Genomic DNA, 21,053 nt, shown 5'->3' with positions numbered 1-21,053 from the left:
GAGGAGACGAAGGTATCTGTACCTCATCATTGCTTCTTCTTACTCAAACAATCTGCCTTTCTCTTGTATTTTTTCTTATTTTTTATTCTTATTCTTGTGGGGATGGTAGGGAGGTGCAGGGTAGGTGTGGGCTGTTCATTTCAGTCCAGTTTAAACTAACTTCTGTTGAACATCTATTTTACATGACTCCACAGGGCAGATGAGGACCATATCTGCCCCAGGACAGCATGAGCCAGACCTATGTGACTAATCAAAGCACAAGGCAGATGATGGTGATTTCCCTTCATTAGAGCTTTCCCAACTCTGGGCTTGAAGTGCTCTTCCTGTGAACACCCACAGCACTCTGTGTTTCTAATGATACTTACTAGTCTATCAAGGGCAGGGCTTTTTCAACCTCTCCCTTATTATGTCAAGCAGAAGATCCAAGATACATCAAAAGGCACTTTTGCTCAGTAAACTAACCACCATCATCCATCAAGCATGACAGGGCCTCTGCGCTGGCCTCCTCTGTTAGAATATAAGTTATCTGAGGGTAGAGTCCAATGCTGACTCATCTGTGAAGACTCCATGGCTCTCACTTATGATGCCCAGCACACAGCATGTGCCACAAACGCTTGTGTGGGAAAGCCATGTCAGAACAGAGACAGACTGCCCGCTATAGTCACCGAGCCTCTATGGGGAAGGTCAGGGGTGCTAAACAGAGCAGACAGCAGAGGATCACTGCAGCTAAGATGCAGCAGAATGAAAGCCAAATCCTCAGGGTCTGATGAGCCTGCAATGAACCAGGAAGTGGAGATACCCTTTTAAGAAGTCTGAAGACAAAAGGAAGGAGAATGACAGGGTGGTAGCTTTGACTGATGGCAGGATAATGCCTTTTTAGTTTTTGGAAGGGAAGGAAATCCTGGATAAGACTGTAGACTTGCGGAAATAAGGGAGCTGTGAGGTTGTACTGTGTGACCTATGTCTTCTTGATAAAGTAGGAGGCAAGAACATCTGCTCACAGTTCTGGCGGGGCAAGGGTCTGGGGTTTAAGCAGAGACCCAGTTGAAAAGCTATTAAGGTAAAAATGAGAGTTAGTAAGAGAAATGAAAAGACTACTGAGCTGAGAGGACATCTGTAAACCTGTAGAGAAACCAGTCAGGTTGATTTCACAACTTTGTATACCAAACTCAGTAGGTCAGAAGCAGACAGAAAACAAACGGTGTGTGTCAGTCTCCTGTGGCTGTTGTAACAAAAGACTAAAGACTGAGTGACTTAACAGAACAGAACAGTACTGGGGGCTTGAAGTCCAACAGCAACGTGATGCTAGGGCCCCGCTCTGACAGCTCCGGAACACGAGCCTTCCTCGCCGCTTCTGGCTTCCGGCGTTGGCCTGTCATCCTCGGCTTGTGGGTGCACCACTCCTTTCATGTCGCCATCCTCTCCCTGGGAGTCTTTACCCGGCCTTCCTTCTATCTTTTGTCCAAAATTCTTTTTATAATTTTAACTTGAATATCTTTGTAAAGACCCTATTTCTAACTAAGGTTAGTTTCTAAGGCACTCGGGTCAGGGTTTCAACATATTTTTCAATAGTGGTGGTGGTGGGGGCGGGGGGGGGGGGCACAATTCAACCCCGTAACATGTGGCTCCAAGGACAGAGATCTGTGCATGGCAAATGGGCCTGGATAAAGGGAAAGAGAAGAAATTATAGAGATGCATCAGTGGGATGGCCAACCCAGGGGACCCAGACTGGAGGGAGGGCAAGCAAGGTGTGAATTTTGGAGATCCAGGTGGTGATCAGTGACAGCGTAAAGGGTTTGCAGGTAGGAAGTAAGTACAAGGAAGAGCTGGTTCAGCAGGAGTCACGTGATCAAAGGGAGATGGGACTTCCAGCTCTAAGATCTTGGATCAGTGACAGGAGGCTGGCAGGCTGGCTCTGACTACGGGGACGTGGTTTCTTGTAGATTGGAAGTAAAGTGCGACAGGGACAGGGATAGATAAGAAGGAAAATGGAGGCAAACCTACGAGCTGAAGTTATCAACCAGATGCTTCATGCCTCTTGATGAAGTAACGGAGTGGCTGAAAAAGTCCCCTGATAAACTGGAATGTCAGCACTGACTTTAGGTCATGATCCTCTACCTGAGCAAGTCTCAGGCCCTGTGTCGGATGCTGACTGCAGGTATGTATGGAGGGAACACGAGCGAGCTTGACCCCACATTAGTTAGTTTGTAAGTGAGTAGTTTTCTCATTCAAAAATGGGCTAATAGTACTTCCCTCACAGGCCTGCTGGAGTTGGTGCTCAGGGCCTCCTTGACGGATGTTTGTTGTGGTGGTGGTGGTTTTTATTACCATAAATGCCAAGTCTGATAGAGGAAGATTGAAAATATGTTGCTCAAAATCATAGTAGCTCAAAATCCCCTACCTCTCCCTTCCCTTACTGTGAAGACAAAGAATACACCACATGATCCTAGAACATTTATTTCCACAGGTTCTTGATAAAAGAGCACAATCCTGTATAAAAGTATACAGTACACACGAGGGCAAAATTACATAGCAAACCACGGCTGCACTGACACCTTCCACAGGGAAACCCCAGGGAGGAACTTTCCACCTCCTGACAGTTTTATCATCATTCGCATTTCCAACGCACTGCAAGCCCCATCCCACCTCTCACTTTCTCCAGCCTCTAACTGAAATGTGTGTTCATAAGCTGTGCATGTGTGTACAAAAGACTCACTCTACCTACTGGATGGGAAGCTGAGACAACAAGCTGTATGTCACCCCAGCGTGGAGGGGAGCCAAGCTAGGGAGGCTGCGGAGCCAGGCCTAGCTCTATCCTCCAGAGTTTTTACATGCCACTGGGGTCTCTGAAATTCGAAAGCCAGAAGGTCTTGTGCCTGCTCCTGTACTGAACTTCTCCCAGTTCAGGTCTGGGAAGGGCAAGCTCAGGAGGAGAGCCTGCACTTAAGGAGACCAGGGAGGGAGATCTCAGCGCACGCAGGCGGAGTCGGTGGGGGACAGAGAAACCTTCAAAAGCTTGTGCTTGAGACTGGGTTCTTCAGTCACGTCTCCTCCCACTACCATTGCTAAGTACCAGGGACTTTCAAGGCTCAAAATTGACCTGTCTCCCAGGAACTCCACGACAAGCCTCAAGAGCCCTTAGATAGGGTACCTAGCTGTGGCTTCGGTCTGACCACTTGCCACTTCGGCGGTTCCACAGCCTTCCTGGCGTCTGGGTGGGTGATTATGTGGCTTGATGTGTGAACAACGTGGCTTCGGGACCATGGGGGTGTGCTTTAAGAACAGGAGAAAGTGGACAGAGGACACTGAGGCTGCTGTCACCGCGAATCCTGAGGCGGTCTGGGGAGGTCCTGTGGGGTCTGGTTAGGCAGCTGCCTTTGCTGCCCTTCGAGCCTCGTGCTTGAGCCTGGCCTTCTCTCTCATCTCCTTTTCTCTCTCAATCAGATTTACCAGCTCCAGATGCCACTCCTGCAGCTTCTGTTCATAGGTGGCGATATCCTCTGCTTCACAGGTGGGGAGCTGTTCCTTCACAAGCTGGGTGGTCAGGGTCAGAAGGCTTTCGGATTCAACTTTGCCCAGAGCCTGCAGCTTAGAATGTAAGGCCTGTTGGAACAAAGGGCAAAAACAAAACAAAAACAAGGAGATGTGGAAGGGGCAGGAAGAAGAAAAATAGAGGAAGAGAGAAGAGATTAAGTCATTGCAAAATCTGCACATATTCTGCTCACAGGACAAGGTACTTTACTGGAAGCCTGTCACGCTGCCTCTCATCCAGGCACCGATAGCTTCTGCTCTTTGCTTTCAGCGCAGCAATTCTGCTAAGATGCCCCACATGTGATTTCTTCCCCTTCACTCACACACAGTAAATGGAACTCCATATGCTGTGATTCTCTGTATAATTTGTTTCAAACCACAAAGACTGCAAAAGTATAAGAACCTCCATTTCCTTTCTCACCAAGTAGCAAACCCCATGAAAAAGGACCCTAAGATGCAAACAAAATGGTAGAAGCAGCTGATAAAATGGAGTGAACCCATCCATAGCTTTTCCTTTAGAAGAACTGGGATAAATGTTTGCCTAAACAGTTTTCCTTTCAAAAGACGGAAGTCATGTCAAGGCTTTCTTACTAATGGCATACTAAACAGCTCCCGTGAGTGCTTTCACTATTATAAGCCTCCCCGTGCTGTGCTTCATGAAAGGTCAGCCTTGACATTCTGACTGCTTATGGCTCCATCTGAAATGGCAGCTCGATTTGGTCACTATTGTAATATTTCTGGAGGAGTAAAGTACTAAAACCACTAATCTACTTAAGTGCCTCAAGATGTAGATCAGAGACCCACTTATGGCCCCAGATTTAGCATATACCACGTATCCCATGTTCCACAAAATAAATGCAATTTACTGGCATATGTGATGAGGCCTGCTCTAACAGCAGGGGCTGAAAGGTAGGAAGGGTCCATGGGCTTCAAGCAGCAGCCAAAGGCCTCATGTGATGGTTCAGTCATATAAAAATAAACCCCAGATTACCTGGGACTAATAAAAATCAGGCACCAGGAAGAAAAGAAAGTGTCTAACACACAGCAAGCAGTCAAGAAATACTGGCCTCTTTTCTTTTTGTGAATTAAAAAAAAAAAGGATTGTGGAAGAGCAAGGGCTAAGAATTTAATGCAGACACAGATCTCTATTTTCTGAAATTAAAGATATAAGAAACAAGGAAAAGGTTGTAAGTTTTAGGAGTGGACAATATGAATATGGTGAATGGTAACCTATGGGGCTATGCAGAGTTTTTGCTTTTTAGCTTTTCTAAACCTGCAAAGTTAAGAGGAAACAACAAGTATGTAAATTCTTAACATAGCCGCTAATGCTCTGTGTACCCTGAAAACATTGATTAACCTTCCTTTTTCAGTTTGGAGGGGAGTTGAGCAATGACCTTAGAGAAGACTGGGAAAAACAGCCAAAAGTACCAGAATCCTTCTTAGAACATGCGGAAATAGATTTCCCAAAGCTGGCTCCATTCCTGCAAAGATTTAAATGTGGCAGCCTGGCAAAGTGTATATCCCTCTGGACCAAAAGGACACCACCTTGGGTCAGCGGGGAGGGAGGGAGGTTTTCTGCTTCACATGATGAATTCTCCTTCAGGCAGCACAGTTTTTTTGCTTTGCTCTAGACAAATGAGAAACACAGCAAGGAAGAGGCCAGGGGTTTAAACTCTGAACATGGCTCTTCCTCCCTGACTCTAACCACAGAGCATTTTGAGACACACAGTTGAAGGCCACTAACGGCAGCCTAAGTGCCAGAGCTCCTGAAAAACGGCAGTGGGAACCTGCTGACGCTGTCCATGGAGCCCAGAGGGCATTTCCAGGGGCCTTAGCACATGCCACAAAGCCGAGCAAGAGACGATACCTGCATTTCATCTCCATCATACTCAAATGAGGCTTTGCGGTTTCTACTTGGGTTTCTGGAGATCGAGAGGGTTCAATCTCCAGCTCCTCTTCACCCAGGGCTGCAGTCAGGTGCTTGCTGTGGGAAGGAAGGCTATTACCCGCCCGTCAGAGATGAGTGGTAGGTAATGACATGTGGCCTTAGGGAACAAAACTGTGACTGATTCGCTCAAGTACAAAAAGGGGTATAAAAATTCCATTTGTTTCAGACCACTTCCTGTGTAAAGAGACAAAAGTATGATTTTTGATGACAGTTTTCAATGCCCTTCTGTGCAACGCTGATGCATGACAGGACTGCTTGTCTGTCACCACGGCAGAGAAGCACATTTCACACACAGCTGAGGGGCCTCGACTCTGCCCTGACTCACCTCATACCGTTCCACGTATCGGGGAAGCTTGGACTGTTCGGTTTCCTCCACGTCCAGCTGCTCCATCAGTTCCTCTGACGCCGGGCTCTCCTCACCTTTTTGGGGCTGCTCCTCTGGAGACTCCTGGGCCGGAGCAGTCAGAGCCTTCAGTGCCCTGTCCAGCACACCCAGCTGTGGAGCAGAAAGGGGCAGAGACTAAATACCCTGTGGCCCTGAGAGCACTGGGGAGGGAGGCTGGAGAAGGGAAAGGGAGGGAAGCCTGGGACCTAAAAAATCGCGAGAAGAGTTCTCTTATTAAATTACAGAAACCAGAAATGGTTATGTAATTTTACAGTAGAAACACCTTGTCACATGGCATGGAACACTTAGTACAAAACAATGGAACAATAAGCAAACTCAGAATTATCTGTGTAAGTGAATCAGCAGAGTGGCTTTTGATTTCACTTTTAATCAGCCAGGTAGGAATCCAGGAATTATGCCCGATGGGCAATGAAGTAACCATCCCTTCCATGTCTTTCTTCCTTAATTGGTTTGGAATTGGAAGAACGGGAAAGAAAAACCACTACAGACCACAACCAACAACCGGCCATTCTGAAAGTACGATAAAGCCTCTGAATCTAGGCGGGGGCCTCCTTCAGAGAAAAATTCAACTCACAGGACATTCAGAGATTAGGGATCAGCCAATCTATATATATATATATATATGTTGATAAAGACCAGACAGCATATACGAAATTTATTGTAAGAGGGGATTTCTGTGACTTAGAAAGTAAGTAAATTATGAAACAGAAGGTTTCTTTTTTGTTTTGACCCCTCTCCCCTACCTCCTTCATTTTGGGGCAACCTCCTTTGAGGAGGGCCTGATCATCAGAGATGGGACAGAAACAGCCTCAAGGCCAGCATTAATACCCATATGATACTGATGAATTCTGTCCACGTCAACTCAGAACAAAAAGCCAGAAAAGACTCCAAGGCTTTGTAATGCCACTAATACATTATACCCAAACCTGACACATATCACATTCAATGCTGACATCTGAATCACATTTCTATGAAGTCAGAACACAAAGAATGCAAGTCTGGCTCAAAATGCAGTAAGTATTTCCCTGGCAGAGCATTTATGTCTAATTTTGTGTTTCAATCACTAGTACTGACTATAGCAGGGTTAAAACATGAATATATATTCAGAAATGTGTATGCTTTGGTATAAATGTCTCACAGAGAACATAATGACTCACTAGACATTAGTAATAAGGAGCCAGTAGAGGGACGAGACTTCTGTATCCTGAGACCAAAATGGAAGCCATGGGGTGAGATTGAGTGATAGGGTCAAGGCTAAACAAACAGCTCAAAGTCAGCTTTCACACTCTGTTAACGAAATAACTGATGTCCTTTGAGGCCTGACTCTGGCTACAAAAGCTGCTTAAACAGAAGCAAGCACTATGACTCCCTACCAGGCGTAAGCTTGCCACATGTTTTCCCATGGCTTGAGCTAAGTCTAGGAACTCTGCAGAATGAAGAGCCCGAGGTGACCAAGGGGGATGAGCTTTGAGGCTGATGGGAGGACAGGGTCCTAGTCTGGACAAACCGAAAGCCTTAGAACTCTGAAAGGGACAGCTGGTCCAGACCTCCTCTGCATCATGCATTCACCACAGAATGATTTACTGGGAAGAAAGAAAGATGGCGCCACGTCTACTGCCTAAACTCATTTCTTGAGAGTTTAGGAAAACTCTGACAGGTAGTCAGTCTCACAGGACTACACGAAGATACAGAAATGCCAAAAGTAAAAAATAAAATCTTCATGTCTTTTGAGCTTCTACTGAGATTTTACTTTGGTGGTGGTAGTGGTGGAGGGCAATAAACAGTATTTTACTGAACTCAGTTTGAATTTCTTGGGAGAATAGTTTTCCTCCCAGACAGTGAACTATACAATCAACGTGAATCTTATTTTCTAGTGCTTGTCAGTAACACTGAGAATGTGGTTTTTTCATTCCTTTTCAACTGAGTAAATACATGAATCTATAGAGATAAAGAAGATGGGGCTGGGGGAGACAAGGAAAACAAATCCACATCTTGACTTATAAGGGACAGGAGATGCTAAATCCCCCAGAATCAGGGCTGGGTAACTCACCGCTTCCCTACACAGCTTCCCATCCTCTGGGGAGGAGGCCACCTTCTCCATCACTTGAAGGGCTCTGTCGAGGTAGCCTGGCCGCCACAGAAGGGGCATGTTATGGTACACAGCCCGCAGCCCCTGCTGCAACTCCACCTTCCCTGTGCCCAAAAAGAACAATGAAGAAGACTTAGCCGTGGCTTCCCACTACGTCTGAGACTGAGGACTTGAAGACACAAGTGAATACTCAGCTGGCAGCTTGAGAAATGGAGGATCATTTCAAATCTCTACCAAGACTCATCCCATTCAGTGAATAAGGACATTTCAGAATGATGATGAAAAATGTGGTAAAAGTCAATGTACATACTTTTCAATACTGTATGGACTTATTATTTTTTTTTTACTTTTTCATGTGGACTGCTGGTGACTATCGCGAGGGCTGAGGGAAATTTACAGAGGTCGCCATATCTGCCTCTAAGTAGTGTGCGTGCATGCATGGTAGGTCGCCTCAGTTGTGCCCAACTCTGAGCGACCCCATGGACTGTAGCCCACCAGACTCCTCTGTTCATGGGATTCTCCAGGCAAGAATACTGGAGTGGGCTGCCATGCCCTTCTCCAGGGGATCTGCCCAACCCAGGGAATGAACCCATGTCTCTTACGTCTCCAGTATTGGCAGGTGGGTTCCTGAATGCTAGCGCCACCTGGGAAGCCCGCCTCTAAATGGAGCTACCTTTATAAAACAAAGCAAACAACTGAAATACGACTTTTGTTTCAAGACAAAATGTTGCTCCAAAAAAGAAATTTTACAACTTTCTTACACTGAAAAATTGTGCCAACATCTGACAACTTTCCTTGCCAGGAAATGTTTGACATTTTAAAAAATGCTCCAAAACAGTCCACTGACTGTCCTTATGAAAAAAAAAAAAAAAGAAAATCTCACTTTACTCTTTCTTTTAGTTGAGCTGCATCAGCATTTTAATTATACAGTCCTTGTCATCCTTGTGGGTCTCAGGACATGAGAGTTTCTCTTGGAACCTCGAACAATCGTAACTAGAGCTGAAGATGTGGCTGGCTGACAGCAGGGTCCCCCAGTGAGGAGGGAGGCTGTCTTGGGATTCCTGGGGGAATAGAGATGTTCTCTGAACTAACGACCAAAGTCACCTTGAGCTGCTGGGTCTTAAATCTACCTTCACTTATCTTTCCCGGGAAGGAGGATTTGGGAAAGCTGTAGTGGAACATAAACAGACAAAGCTCATCAGGTGACAGCTAATTTTAGACCTTTAAGATACTTGGGGCTGGCTGTAGTCACGTTCCGGGAAGCTGCTTATGTTGGAGGTAAACGAGGCTACACCGCACATGACACGCTGAGAGCAGGGGGATCTGAATCTGATGCTGCCAGATTCAAAGCACTCAGGCCTCTGCTCAGAATCAGGAACGACAAAGTACATTTCTTGGCCCTGACAACTTCCTGGACAATTCATGCAGTGATACATTCCTGAGTGCTCCTCTGAAGGTAAATGCAAAAACTTGTAATTAATATCAAAAGTAGATGGTAAGAGAAAATGATTTTTCTTTTAGTTTTCACAATATATTTTATTTGATAATCTTATAAAATACATTTTAATCTCCAAATCATATAAGGAACACCTATGCCTCAACAAAAAACTAATAAACTGATTTAAAAACAGACTAAGAACTTGAATAGACATTTTTCCAAAGAAGACACAGAATAGCCAATGGACATGTGACAAGATGAGCAATGTCATCAACCATCAGAACCAAAATCAAAAGTACAATATCATCTCACACTCGACAGGATGGCTATCATCAAAGAAACAAAACACAAGTGTTGGTGAGAGTACGGAGAAACGGGAACCTTTGTGCATTATTGGTGGGAATGCAAAATGGCACTAACTGCCATGCAAAACGATAGGGAGTGTCCTCAAAACAAAATAAACTGTCATATGAGCCAGCAACTGCACTCTTGGGTATTTATCCAGAAGAACTGAAATCAAGATCCTGAAGAGATGCTGGCACTCCCATGATCACTGGAAAAAGTGATTTTTAGAAAGAGTGGTCAACTCTTTTGTTAGTCTGAGAGCCGCCCAGTGAACTCCTCTGAGTCTGTTTCTACCAGGAGCCGCCCAGTGAACTCCTCTGAGTCTGTTTCTACCAGGATCAGCACCCGAGAACGCCACACTGCATTTCGATGTTGAAGATCAACTCCAAAAGCAGTCAAACTGCTATAACTTAGATGGTTTTCAGAAAACAAAGGTAAAGGGCAGACATAGTATATGATTAGGAGAAGGTAGGAGAGAGCATGGAAGGCTAATGAAATAATATGAATTTAATTAACTCTGTAAATCAGGACACATTTGATGCACACTTAGGTTGAATGTTATGTGCTCAGATTTGCTGAGAGCCAAGGCCGCTCCTCAAAAGGCCCTCCCCTGCTGCCTGTCTGATTCAATGCAGTTGGGCTCTAAAGCAAAGCCCGCTGCCCTGTGCGTGGCACACTCACACTGCACTAGCGCGTCCCTCTGTGCGCTCCCACAGGGCCACTCTCTGCAATCCTCTTCCCTCACCTGAAAACAATACCCACAATATGCATTCAATGTTTTTCCTCCTGGACTTGGGTTTAAAGAAACAGGAAGATCTTTTTAATACCGGGGAAGAGTCTACTGGCTGGTTCTCCCAAAGGAGGACCAGAACTTTCCTTTCTTTATCGCTTCTTCACACTGTTTACCACTGAATATAATCAAGAGCCATCAGAACTAGTTCTCACCTTGCCAGTGGCGAAAGGTTTTTAAATCCCACTTTGTTGTCTTACCTAATAACTATAAGGCCATCAAAGTCCAGTTTTATGTCTAAAAATGAAAGCTGTACTGGAATTTCACAAGTCTAAATCAAATTATAATTTTATTATAATTAAGAAGTATAATTTTATTAAGAAGTAAAAGAAGGAATCAGTTCCTATCCGTGAAGAACAATGTTAGTAAGGCCCTCCAGCTTACCAAGAAGTGCATAGCCGTACAACTGGGAACTCAACCCCACTGAGTTCTTCTGCTTCAGGCCTGGGAGTAACAGGGAGGCACCGAAGTTCCTCTCCTCTTCCCACTGAAACAGAATACAGCAGGTCATGGTGTAGCCAAGCAATGCTTACTGTATGCAGAAATGTGAGCATTAATGACACAAGAGGGAAAAAGAATATGCTATAACATTAGGTAAAAGAAACAAAATAATCATACTAAAGCTCCATGATAATTCTGACTTTGTAAAGAAAAGATATTGGTTTGATGAAAAATGCAGAACAGAAACGCCCAGTATGTTAACAGATTTCTAGGCAGTGAAATTATAAGCAATTCTGGTTTTCCTCTTTGTGCTTTTCATTCCTTTCTGAATCTGGGGCAGTGAATAACAGCTCCTTTTACAATCAGAAAAGCAAAACAAAAATAAAGAGCCTACTCTGGATCAACACGGCCTCGAGGCAATCAATAAAGATTACCCACGCTATCGGCTCTGTACTCACATTACTATGACACGACAGAGCAGGCTTTCTGAATTTTAAACAATTCAGCAATAAGACTCCTCCTACTTCATAGTGTTCAAGTAAATACAACTATTAGACTGCTTTTAGACAGATTAATGCCTCTTAAAAATAAATTAGGCAATCAGAAACACTTAGTGATCACTTCTTTCAACCCAGGGTGCAACATTACACTTCAATAAAGTTGAAGCCTTTTGAGACACGGGGAAACAGGAGGCAAAAACACGAGCACTGCTGAGGCTGCTGCACACGCGCAATGGCGGTGACAGGGCTCACTGTGACCGCAGGCCCGAGCAGCACCTTGGCAACTCCCCGGACAACGAGAGCCCTGATCATCTCGGTGCCAGCGCTGTAAGAGCACACAGCAGCCCAAGTCTTTGTTCTGGCTTAGAAATACAGAATGCAAAGCTCAGGTGGCCCTGCACTGGTCAGAGAATGAACAAGGTGTGCAAGCTACCCCTGCAGCCAGGGGTAAGTGGGGCACCCCTGGTGTTAATGGGCACCAAAACCTCTTTCTTGGGAATGACCTTTGTGCAATGCAAGTGCAATTTCTTAAGGTTTTACTAAACCTTTGAAACAAGCAAAGACCTTGGGAGAAAAACAAAGCCTCCACAGGCGCTTCTGCAGCACACAGAAGTTAAGAGAGCTGGTAATTAAGGAGGTCATTTCACTTTCAAAAGCAAATCACTCAAGCTTTGATTTCCCTCCACATAAACTGCATGAAAAGGGGCTCAGGGAATAATAAATATGGAACCTTAAAGATGTTTTTCCTTTTCTTTAGGGAGAAACATGATCCATAGTATCAGGATGCAACAGGGGCTGAAGGCCAAATGAACAGCATCCTTGCTCTGCTAGAATCGATGGGGGGTGGTGATGGCAGCTGCAATGGTGATGCTTCCAAAAGGACTTTGACAGAGGTAAATGAAAACAAACGAATGTGTTAGATATTTTCTGACGACTGTCTGGAAATAACTCAACTACTGTTGTTTATATGAAAGGCCACTGATGTGTTAACGTAAGATATTAGGTCTCTTCCAAGCCTTCTACCACATGTACTGTTATGGACTAAAACAGGAGCTATTTTCAAGGTTTCCTCATTTCATGCTTCTGCTTCTCCCTTAATACAAAGCAAACCCTCCTTCTCTCCCTCCCTCTTGTACTCCCCTTCACAGTCAAGACATCTGCTCGCTGTCTCCTTCTGCACTTCTGACTCACTCCATAATCCACTTCAACTTGGTTTCTGGCTCCATTATTCTGTGCCCTCATACCACGAAATTAAATGTTCTTCGTAAGAGTCCTCATCTCACCCACCTTCTCAGGAGCATTCTACATGCAGACCATCTTCCCATGGCATTTGTCCCAACACAGTCTTGATTCTCCTTTTGGCCTGTGGCTCATGTATAGACATTTATATATGGATTTATAAATTACATCTCCAGTCCAGATTTTTCCATTCAGATGTCAATTTCCCTTGGGAAATCTGACTGTCTCAAAGGTATCCCAAAATGTAACACATTCAGAGCCAAACCAGTGATTTTCCTCACCAAATGAAGCTTTTTCCCAGAGTGCCTTGTGCAAACACCCGGCAGCTCTTTCGGGCCTCCCTGGTGGCTCAGACAGTAAACAGTCTGCCTGCAATGCGGGAGACCTGGACTCGACCCCTGGGTCCGGAAGATCCCCTGGAGAAGCAACTGGCAACCCACTCCAGCATTCTTGCTTGGAAAATCCCATGGCTAAGAGGAGCTTGGTGGGCTAGAGTCCATGGGGTCGCAAAGAATTGGCCCTGACTGAGCAATTAACACAAACTAGTCAGAAACTGAGGTCAGCTTTCACCCTTACCTCTACATCTATTTCCCTCCCCAACATGTTCTTTGCCTCCTAGATACAGCAATCAACTACTCTCTAAGCTCCCAGCACGTTCTGGTCCCCACACCACCAGCATCTCTTGCTCAGATGACTATGATAGTTGTGGCTAAGACTGGATGGGGGCCAGAGTGGCTGTGGTCAGAATACTTAGATCAGAGCACAAAACTGATCATGTTACCCCATCTGCTTCAAACTTTTCAGTGGTTTCTTGCTATGTTTAAGATGCAGATGAAACAGCTTCGCATGACCCACCTTCTCTAACTTTTATCTCATCCTACGATCCTCTCTGTGGCAGTTAGACTTTCTAACTTCCTACCTTCTTCTATCCCCTTTCTGCTGACAATGTTCTTTCTGCTTCAGGGCTTTTGCATGTGACATTTCCTTTTTTTGGATTGTTCTTTCCCTCTTCAGTCTGTTAATTCCTATTCATGCTCCAAATATTAACTAAAGAAATACTTCCTTAAGGAAGTCTTCCCTAACTTACGTTTAAAATAAAAATAAACTCTCTACCATACAGTCTTTATAGTGCTCAGTATAGTCACGTGTTTTATTTATTAAATTTTTCTTTTCTGCCACGCCACGGGGCTTACAGGATCTTAGTTCCCTAAACAGGGACTAAACCTGGGCCAGGGCAGTGAAAGCACCAAGTCCTAACCACTGGGCCACCAGGGAATTCCATGTTTTGTTTTAAATGCCTATATTCTTCTTAGATTATAAGCAGGAAATGTTTGTTCACCATCGTAAAACGAGCACTTGAAACACAGGGAATACAGCAGTTGCTCAAAATATATTTAATGAACTAATGAATGTGAGGTATGCCGCAGGCTATGACATTCATTTTAGAAAAACAAAACACACCATAAATTTTTTACAATTGGGGCTAGGGTAGATGATCTTTCCAGTTTCTACCCAAAGCAGTGTTTTCTGAGGTTACCTTTGAGGTTAAGGGCAAAGTCTGTAGGGCCAGACTGCCTGGCTTCATCACTTATGAGCTCGGCCACTTTATGCAGTATCTCTATGCCCTAGTGTTCTCATCTGCACGGAGGTGAGAGGATTGGATGAAATGAATAAATCTAAAACACCAAGAACACAGGAAGTGTAAAGTAAGTGCTATTTAAGTATTAGCTACTGTTATTACTGCTGTTACTCTTAGGGGAGCAATAAACAATTGGAGAAGGCAATGGCAACCCACTCCAGTATTCTTGCCTGGAAAATCCCATGGACAGAGGAGCCTGGAGGGCTACAGTCCATGGGTCACAAAGAGTCGGACAAAACTTAGTGACTAAGCAACAACAATGAAGAGATGAAACCAAAATTTGGTATTCTGGACTGACCCAGAGCAACCTTAGGAAAATACTGACACAAAATAAACAACCAGAATTTAATACCAGAAGCTGTGGTTAAAGCTAGCTGCCTCACTGCTTCATTGGCATGCCACATCCAGCTCTCACTGATCATCAATTACCTATTTCTGAATGTGTGAAGTGCACTCAGCGTTGCTCATGTTTCAGAATGTACATAAGGACTTTCACTTGAGATTCTTCCAAGCAGAAGAACGTTCAATTCCACTTTGTTAGAACCCAGGACCTAAAATGTATGGGTGAACACTCATTCCTGGTCGTGCAGGGTCACAGGGCTTCACAGCAGGTATCTTTTCCCAGATGCTGAGGGCAGGGCTTTCCTCTGGCCCCCACATCCCTACTGAGCAGCTGCTGCTTGCTTCTCTAAGGCTCTTAGTACTGTTTCAATACAGGTCACTTACACTGAAGTCTGTCTTCTTTGCCAGGCACTGGTATAGAACATAGAGGGAGAGGAGCTGGGTGGAAGGAACTTCGAAAGCTTCTTGCATCATGATCTCAAAAACCACGGATAAGGCATCTGACAAGAAGATCAATGCAAAAATTAGCAAATTAGGTAACATCATCAAATCTGTATTTAACTATGCATGCATGCATGCTAAGTCACTTTAACTGTGTCCAACTCTTTGTGACCCTATGGACTGTAGTCCGCCAGGCTCCTCTGTCCATGGCGTTCTCCAGGCAAAATACTCTCCAGGACGGTTTTCATCCCCTCCTCCAGGGGATCTTCTTGACCTAGGGATCAAACCCACGTCTCTAATGTCTCCTGCGTTGGCAGGTGGGTTCTTTACCACTAGCACCACCATAAGCACTCAAAAAGTGAGGCATGATAGAAAAATACAAAGAATCATGAAGTTAAACATGGGCTGTGGTCCTAGTTCTTCTGTAAAGCAGGTCTTTCCCCTGTCTTTAGCTTCTATTGTACATACTGCTAGGTAGTAAATCAGGTGCTACTGTGCCGCTGTTCTCAAGGACACAGAATAAACCACTTGATTTCTCAGTATCACCTTCATGATGATAAAATACCATTTGTTCCATAGATTCCACAAGATTGTTGGACAGTCCAACAACATAATACATATGAAAATGCCTCATAAACTGTGAAGCAAATTTAAGGCAGCATGTCCACCAGCTGGAAGAGTTAAGGCATACAGAAAGGAGGCAAGTATATTTTCCAGGTCACCCTGGTAAGAAGAGATGGAGAGGGCTGGGCGGAATGCCCCACTGTATGTTCTGGAACCTTCTTTCTGTTTTGGGAAAAAAGGACGAATGCTAAAGGTAATTTTAAATCCTAGGTATTACTTCAAAGACAGAAAACTGATGACTACGAAAAGGACAATCAGCTTCAATTTAAAACAGTTGAAAGAATGGAAAGGAAATGCATATTCATAACTTGTAACTCCCTGAGTTTAACACAGAAGATTCTTGTTTCCACATGAATGCTGATCACAGACCAGATCTTCAGCAAGATCTGATTTATTTCCCCTCAATATTCCACAACATAAGCGGAAGCCAAGAAAATCAAGTTCAAATAATTTCTTTCCCTTATTATTTGTTGTTAAATCAGAGATGTTAACATTGGTTTAAAATACAGTGCCTGCATATAATGTTTTGAATAACAGCTGCTCTTTTAAACGGTTTTTGCATATACTCATAATTATAAGAGTTAGCACTCATTTGTAGCTATTGCTAGCCAGCTGGTTTTCTATGTGTTGTCATGGTTCTAAATGAGGTCAAATGCAAGAACTTCTATATTCCTTTTGTAAATGGGTAAACTGAAATGGACAGGCAGACCAGGGAGGAGTCACCCAGTAAGTCAGTAGCAAAAAAGCGCCTGAAAGAGACATAAACAAACAAACAGTCCCCTACCCTACCAACAAACCAGTATTTTAAAAGAACAAGTTAAAGCTAAAAATATAGTTCAGAAAAATGTTTTGCCAACTGTTCAATACTGAATTCAAAATTACACATGAATAAATAAAATTCATCTCTAATTTATATTCATTTCAGTCAGCTTGGGAAGTGAAATTAGACTGACCTATATAAGATTTCCTGTTCATCCATAATTATTTATGTACTTGGATATTTCCTATTTTAACAACAAAAGTATAATATTTTCTAATTTCTTGCCATAAACAACAATAATTTTCATCAGAAGTTTATTTACAAAAATTCTCAACATCATTTACTCTGAATTTAGGGGGGAACCCCCAAACTCCTTTTACCCTTCCAATATTTCCTTTAACAAGAGAGAAGAGAGAAAACTGCTACTACATAATTTTCCAGTGATAAACTAGTAAGAATTTTAAAATGTGATGTTCACAGAGAATGGAAGATGAAACATGCAAAAGAGAATTATCTTTTAAAAATTATCTTTTAGTTCAATTTAGGAAATGCATGTTTAAAATGGAATGAAAATGGACAAGGGACAATAAGCATTAAAAAAAATAATGTACAGCAAATATTTTTAGGCAGTCAACAGCTCCAAGTCTTATGAGAGAGAAGAGAAAGCAGAGAGGTCCTGGGTGCCCAGCCTAACCACTGCATCCCGATGCAATGGAAAAGGCTGAGGGTGAGGGATGTAACTCAATGACAGGAATCAAGGTGTCAAAAAGGAAAAATGACCACCAGTCCATATCCGTGTTTCTGAGGTAGTGACTACCGTAACACAGGCAAAGCTCAGAACCAAGCTTGAGGATGAGATGGTGGAAGGGGAAGCCAGGGTGTATCTTTACACAATGGCACAGCCTCCTCTTTCCTTCTTCCCTGTCTGTGTAGCTAAGAGCACAAGTGTGCTGTACCACCCTTCCCCGTCCATGGAGACTGGCAGGGCTCCACCTGACTGCTCTGTAGGGTCTGCCACAATCCCCCTCTTTCCTTGGTCCCCCCCTTATTGTAGATGAAGGTAAGAGCCACTTCAGGTTAGTTCCACGGAGCCACAAGATTTTGGGGGTAAAGAAAACTCAAGAGATCACCGATGCACTTTGTCGTCGTTATTGTTCAGTCGCTAAGTCCTGTCTGACTCTCTGTAACTTCATGGACTACAGCACACCAGACTTCCCTGTCCTTCATCTCCATCTCCTAGAGCTTGTTCAAGCTCATGTCCAGTGAGTTGATGATGCTATCTAACCATCTCATCCTCCGTCTCCCTCTTCTCCTCCTGCCCTCGACCTTTCCCAGCATCAAGGTCTTTTCCAATGAGTCGGCTCTTTGGATCAGGAGGCCAAAGTATTGGAGCTTCAGCATCAGTCCTTCCAATGAATATTCAGGGTTGAGCCCTTTAGGATTGACTGGCTTGATCTCCTTGCAGTCCAAGGGACTCTCAAGACTCTTCTGCAGCACCACAATTCAAAAGCATCCATTCTTCAGGGCATAGCCTTCTTTACGGTCTAACTCTCACATCCATACATGACTACTGGAAAAACCGTAACTTTGACTAGATGGACCTTTATCGGCAAAGTGATGTCTCTGCTTTTTAATATGCTGTCTAGGTTTGTCAGAGCTTTTCTTACAAGGAGCAAGCATCTTTCAATGTCATGGCTGCAGTCATCATCTGCAGTGATTTTAGAGCCCTAGAAAATAAAATCTGTCACTGTTCCCACTTTTTCCTCATTTATTTGCCATGGAGTGATGGGACTAGATCCCATGATCTTAGTTTTTTGAATGTTGAATTTTAAGCCAGCTTTTTCACTTTCATCAAAAGGCTCTTTAGTTCCTCTTCACTTTCTGCCATCCATTAGGGTGGTATCATCTGTATATCTAAAGTTGTTGGTATTTCTCCCAGCAATCTTGATTCCAGCTTGTGATACATCTAGCCCAGCATTTCGTACGATGTACTCTGCATATAAACTATATTTAACTTATATAGCAGGGTGACAATACACAGCCTTGTCATACTCCTTTCCCAATTTGGAACCAGTCTGTTGTTCCATGTCCAGTTCTAACTGTTGCGTTTTGACCTGCATATAGCCTTCTTAGGAGACAGGTAAGGTGGTCTGGTATTCCCATCTCTTGAAGAATTTTCCACAGTTTGTTGTGATCCACACAGTCAAAAGCTTTAGCATAGTCAATGAACAGAAATATGTTTCTCTGGGATTCCCTTGCTTTTCCTATTATCCAACAGACGTTGGGAATTTGATCCCTGGTCCCTCTGCCTTTCTAAATCCAGCTTGGACATCTGGAAGTTCTTGATTCATATACTGCTGAAGCCTAGCTCGAAGGATTTTGAGCATGATCTTGCTAGCATGTGAAATGAGCACAACTGTATGGCAGTTTGAACACTGCACTTACGTCAGAGACAGGGAAACAAAAGCCTATGGAGGTAAAATGACTTCCCTTCATAGTGAGCATGCTACTCTCTCCAGTATAAGATTCTATGCTTATACACTTCACATGCTGTAACAACTGTGATGTAAGTAAAACAAAGTTAGCAAATTGTGCTTAAAACAAAGTCAAGCTAACAGCTGAATTAATATAACCTTAACTAGCTGTGGAAGCTCAGGGAGCTTTATTGCATTAACTAAATTCACTGTCCTTTGCCCAAAGAGACATGAAGAAATAAATTTGAGAAACTCAGAGGAAAGAAGATCTGGATAGGAGTCTCCTATTTGGCCACCCGATAAGGTCAATCAACTGCACATCTATTTCTGACTGAAAGAGTGCTATACAGATGTCATTAAGAAATTAAAAAAAGGTAAAAGTGCCTATATTTACTTCCCCTTGGGAACGGTAGATCCATTATAAATGGACCTTGGTTTGATTTCATACCTTTGTAATTTTCTTTCTTTATGAAATGATCCATCAGTAAGTTAAATGTATAGTTATCTGGAAAAATACCATATTGGACCTGCAATGAAAATAAAAGTAAAATAAGAGAAAAAACTCATTAAGTTCAGTTTATAATATATGCCTATGTATTATTCAGGAAAAAAATTTGTTCCCATTAGCTTTAAAATATCTGACTATCATTTTACGGCATCTGTGACAGTGAAATAGAAGCTGTGACTCATGCAGCTTGGTAACTGGAACTGTTGGTCAGGGTGAGAAAGTTGTGAGTGGGTGTCTGATACAAGACAACTGACGTGAAAAATAAAGCTCAATTCTAACACCTCATCATAACTTAAAAAACCCTGAACCAAACCAAGAATATAAAAAAAACCACATTCCACTGGTTCAGTGATTCTTTTAAAAAAGTATGAATATCAACACAAAAATGGAGTCCTAAGAGAAGGCACACATTAATCACACTATGCAGCATTTTCTGGTCCTTAGAGTGCTCTTCTCCCAACTTTATTAAAATATAATTCACATGTAACATTGTGTGATTTTAAGGTGTACAACATGATCATTTAACATGCATATATATTGCAAAATGATTACTACAATAAGGCTAGTTAACACATTCATTGCCTCACATAATGATCATCTTTTGGTGGCAGTGATGAGAATATTTAAGATCTACTCTCTTGGCAACTTTCAAGAATATAATATAGTACTCTTAACTACAGTCATCACACTATACATTAGATCCTCAGAACTTACCCATCTTTGGAAGTTTGTATCCTTTGACCAACATCTCCCCATTTCCAGTCTCCCTCCCCAGACCCTGATATCCATTATTCTACACTGTTTCTATGAATTCTGCCTTTTCAGATTTCACATATAAGTGAGATCATGAGATATCTTTCTTTAAATGACTTATTCTACTTTGCATAATGCTCTTAAGGTTTGTTCCTTTTGAATGGCTAAATATCCCACTGTATGTGTATGTACAGGCTTCTCTGGTAGTTCAGATAGTAAAGAATCTGCCCGCAATGCAGGAGACCCAGGTTCACCCTGCCTCCCCACCCCACACACATTTCTTTATCCATTCACCTGTAAATGGACACTCAGGTTTCCATGGCGTGGCTGTTGTTAATAATGCTTCAGTGAACGTGGGGTTGCAGGTATCTCTTTGAGACAGTGATTTCACCTCCTTTGGATATATAACCAGAAGTGGATTTGCTGGATCATACGGTATTTCTATTTTTAATTTCTTGAGTGATCTCCATACTATTTCCCATACTGGCTGTACCCATTTACATTCCCACCAACAGTGCATAAGGGATCCCTTTTTGCCCTCTTCTTGCCGGCATCTGTTATCTCTTGTCTCTGAATTTTTAAAGACCCAAGAAACCTGAGATTTTAGTGCCTTCCTGTGTGATTTTCATGCACAATGAAGTCTGACTACTAATCATCTAAACTGTGGTTATATATTTATTTAAAATTCTTATCTCAGTAGGATTACCCACTCCCATCAACCACCAGAAACATCCAAGGAATTTTTTTTCCAATTACACTCATCCTCCTTGAGAAATTCTGATAAT

General features: G+C 43.1%; 1 protein-coding gene across 6 annotated transcripts in view; it reads right to left on the bottom strand.

Annotated features, from left to right (window-relative positions):
- Positions 1 to 2,441: 2,441 nt before the first annotated feature.
- Positions 2,442 to 21,053, bottom strand: part of MRPS27 (mitochondrial ribosomal protein S27) — a 104,010-nt gene continuing 85,398 nt past the window's right edge. For all 6 annotated transcript variants that reach the window (XM_027519887.1, XM_027519885.1, XM_027519886.1 and 3 more), the window contains 6 exons: positions 19,456 to 19,534; positions 15,093 to 15,208; positions 10,932 to 11,034; positions 7,936 to 8,078; positions 5,805 to 5,975; positions 2,442 to 3,603 (listed from right to left, as the gene is read on the bottom strand). In XM_027519887.1, the coding sequence (XP_027375688.1) occupies positions 3,364 to 3,603; positions 5,805 to 5,975; positions 7,936 to 8,078; positions 10,932 to 11,034; positions 15,093 to 15,208; positions 19,456 to 19,534 (852 nt within the window). In that variant the 3' untranslated portion in view covers positions 2,442 to 3,363. The remainder of the gene's footprint in view (positions 3,604 to 5,804; positions 5,976 to 7,935; positions 8,079 to 10,931; positions 11,035 to 15,092; positions 15,209 to 19,455; positions 19,535 to 21,053) is intronic.

The sequence above is a fragment of the Bos indicus x Bos taurus genome, chromosome 20 (genome assembly GCF_003369695.1).
Source record: "Bos indicus x Bos taurus breed Angus x Brahman F1 hybrid chromosome 20, Bos_hybrid_MaternalHap_v2.0, whole genome shotgun sequence".
In the NCBI taxonomy this organism is placed as follows: domain Eukaryota; kingdom Metazoa; phylum Chordata; class Mammalia; order Artiodactyla; family Bovidae; genus Bos; species Bos indicus x Bos taurus.
This window is presented reverse-complemented; position numbering and strand designations above follow the sequence as displayed.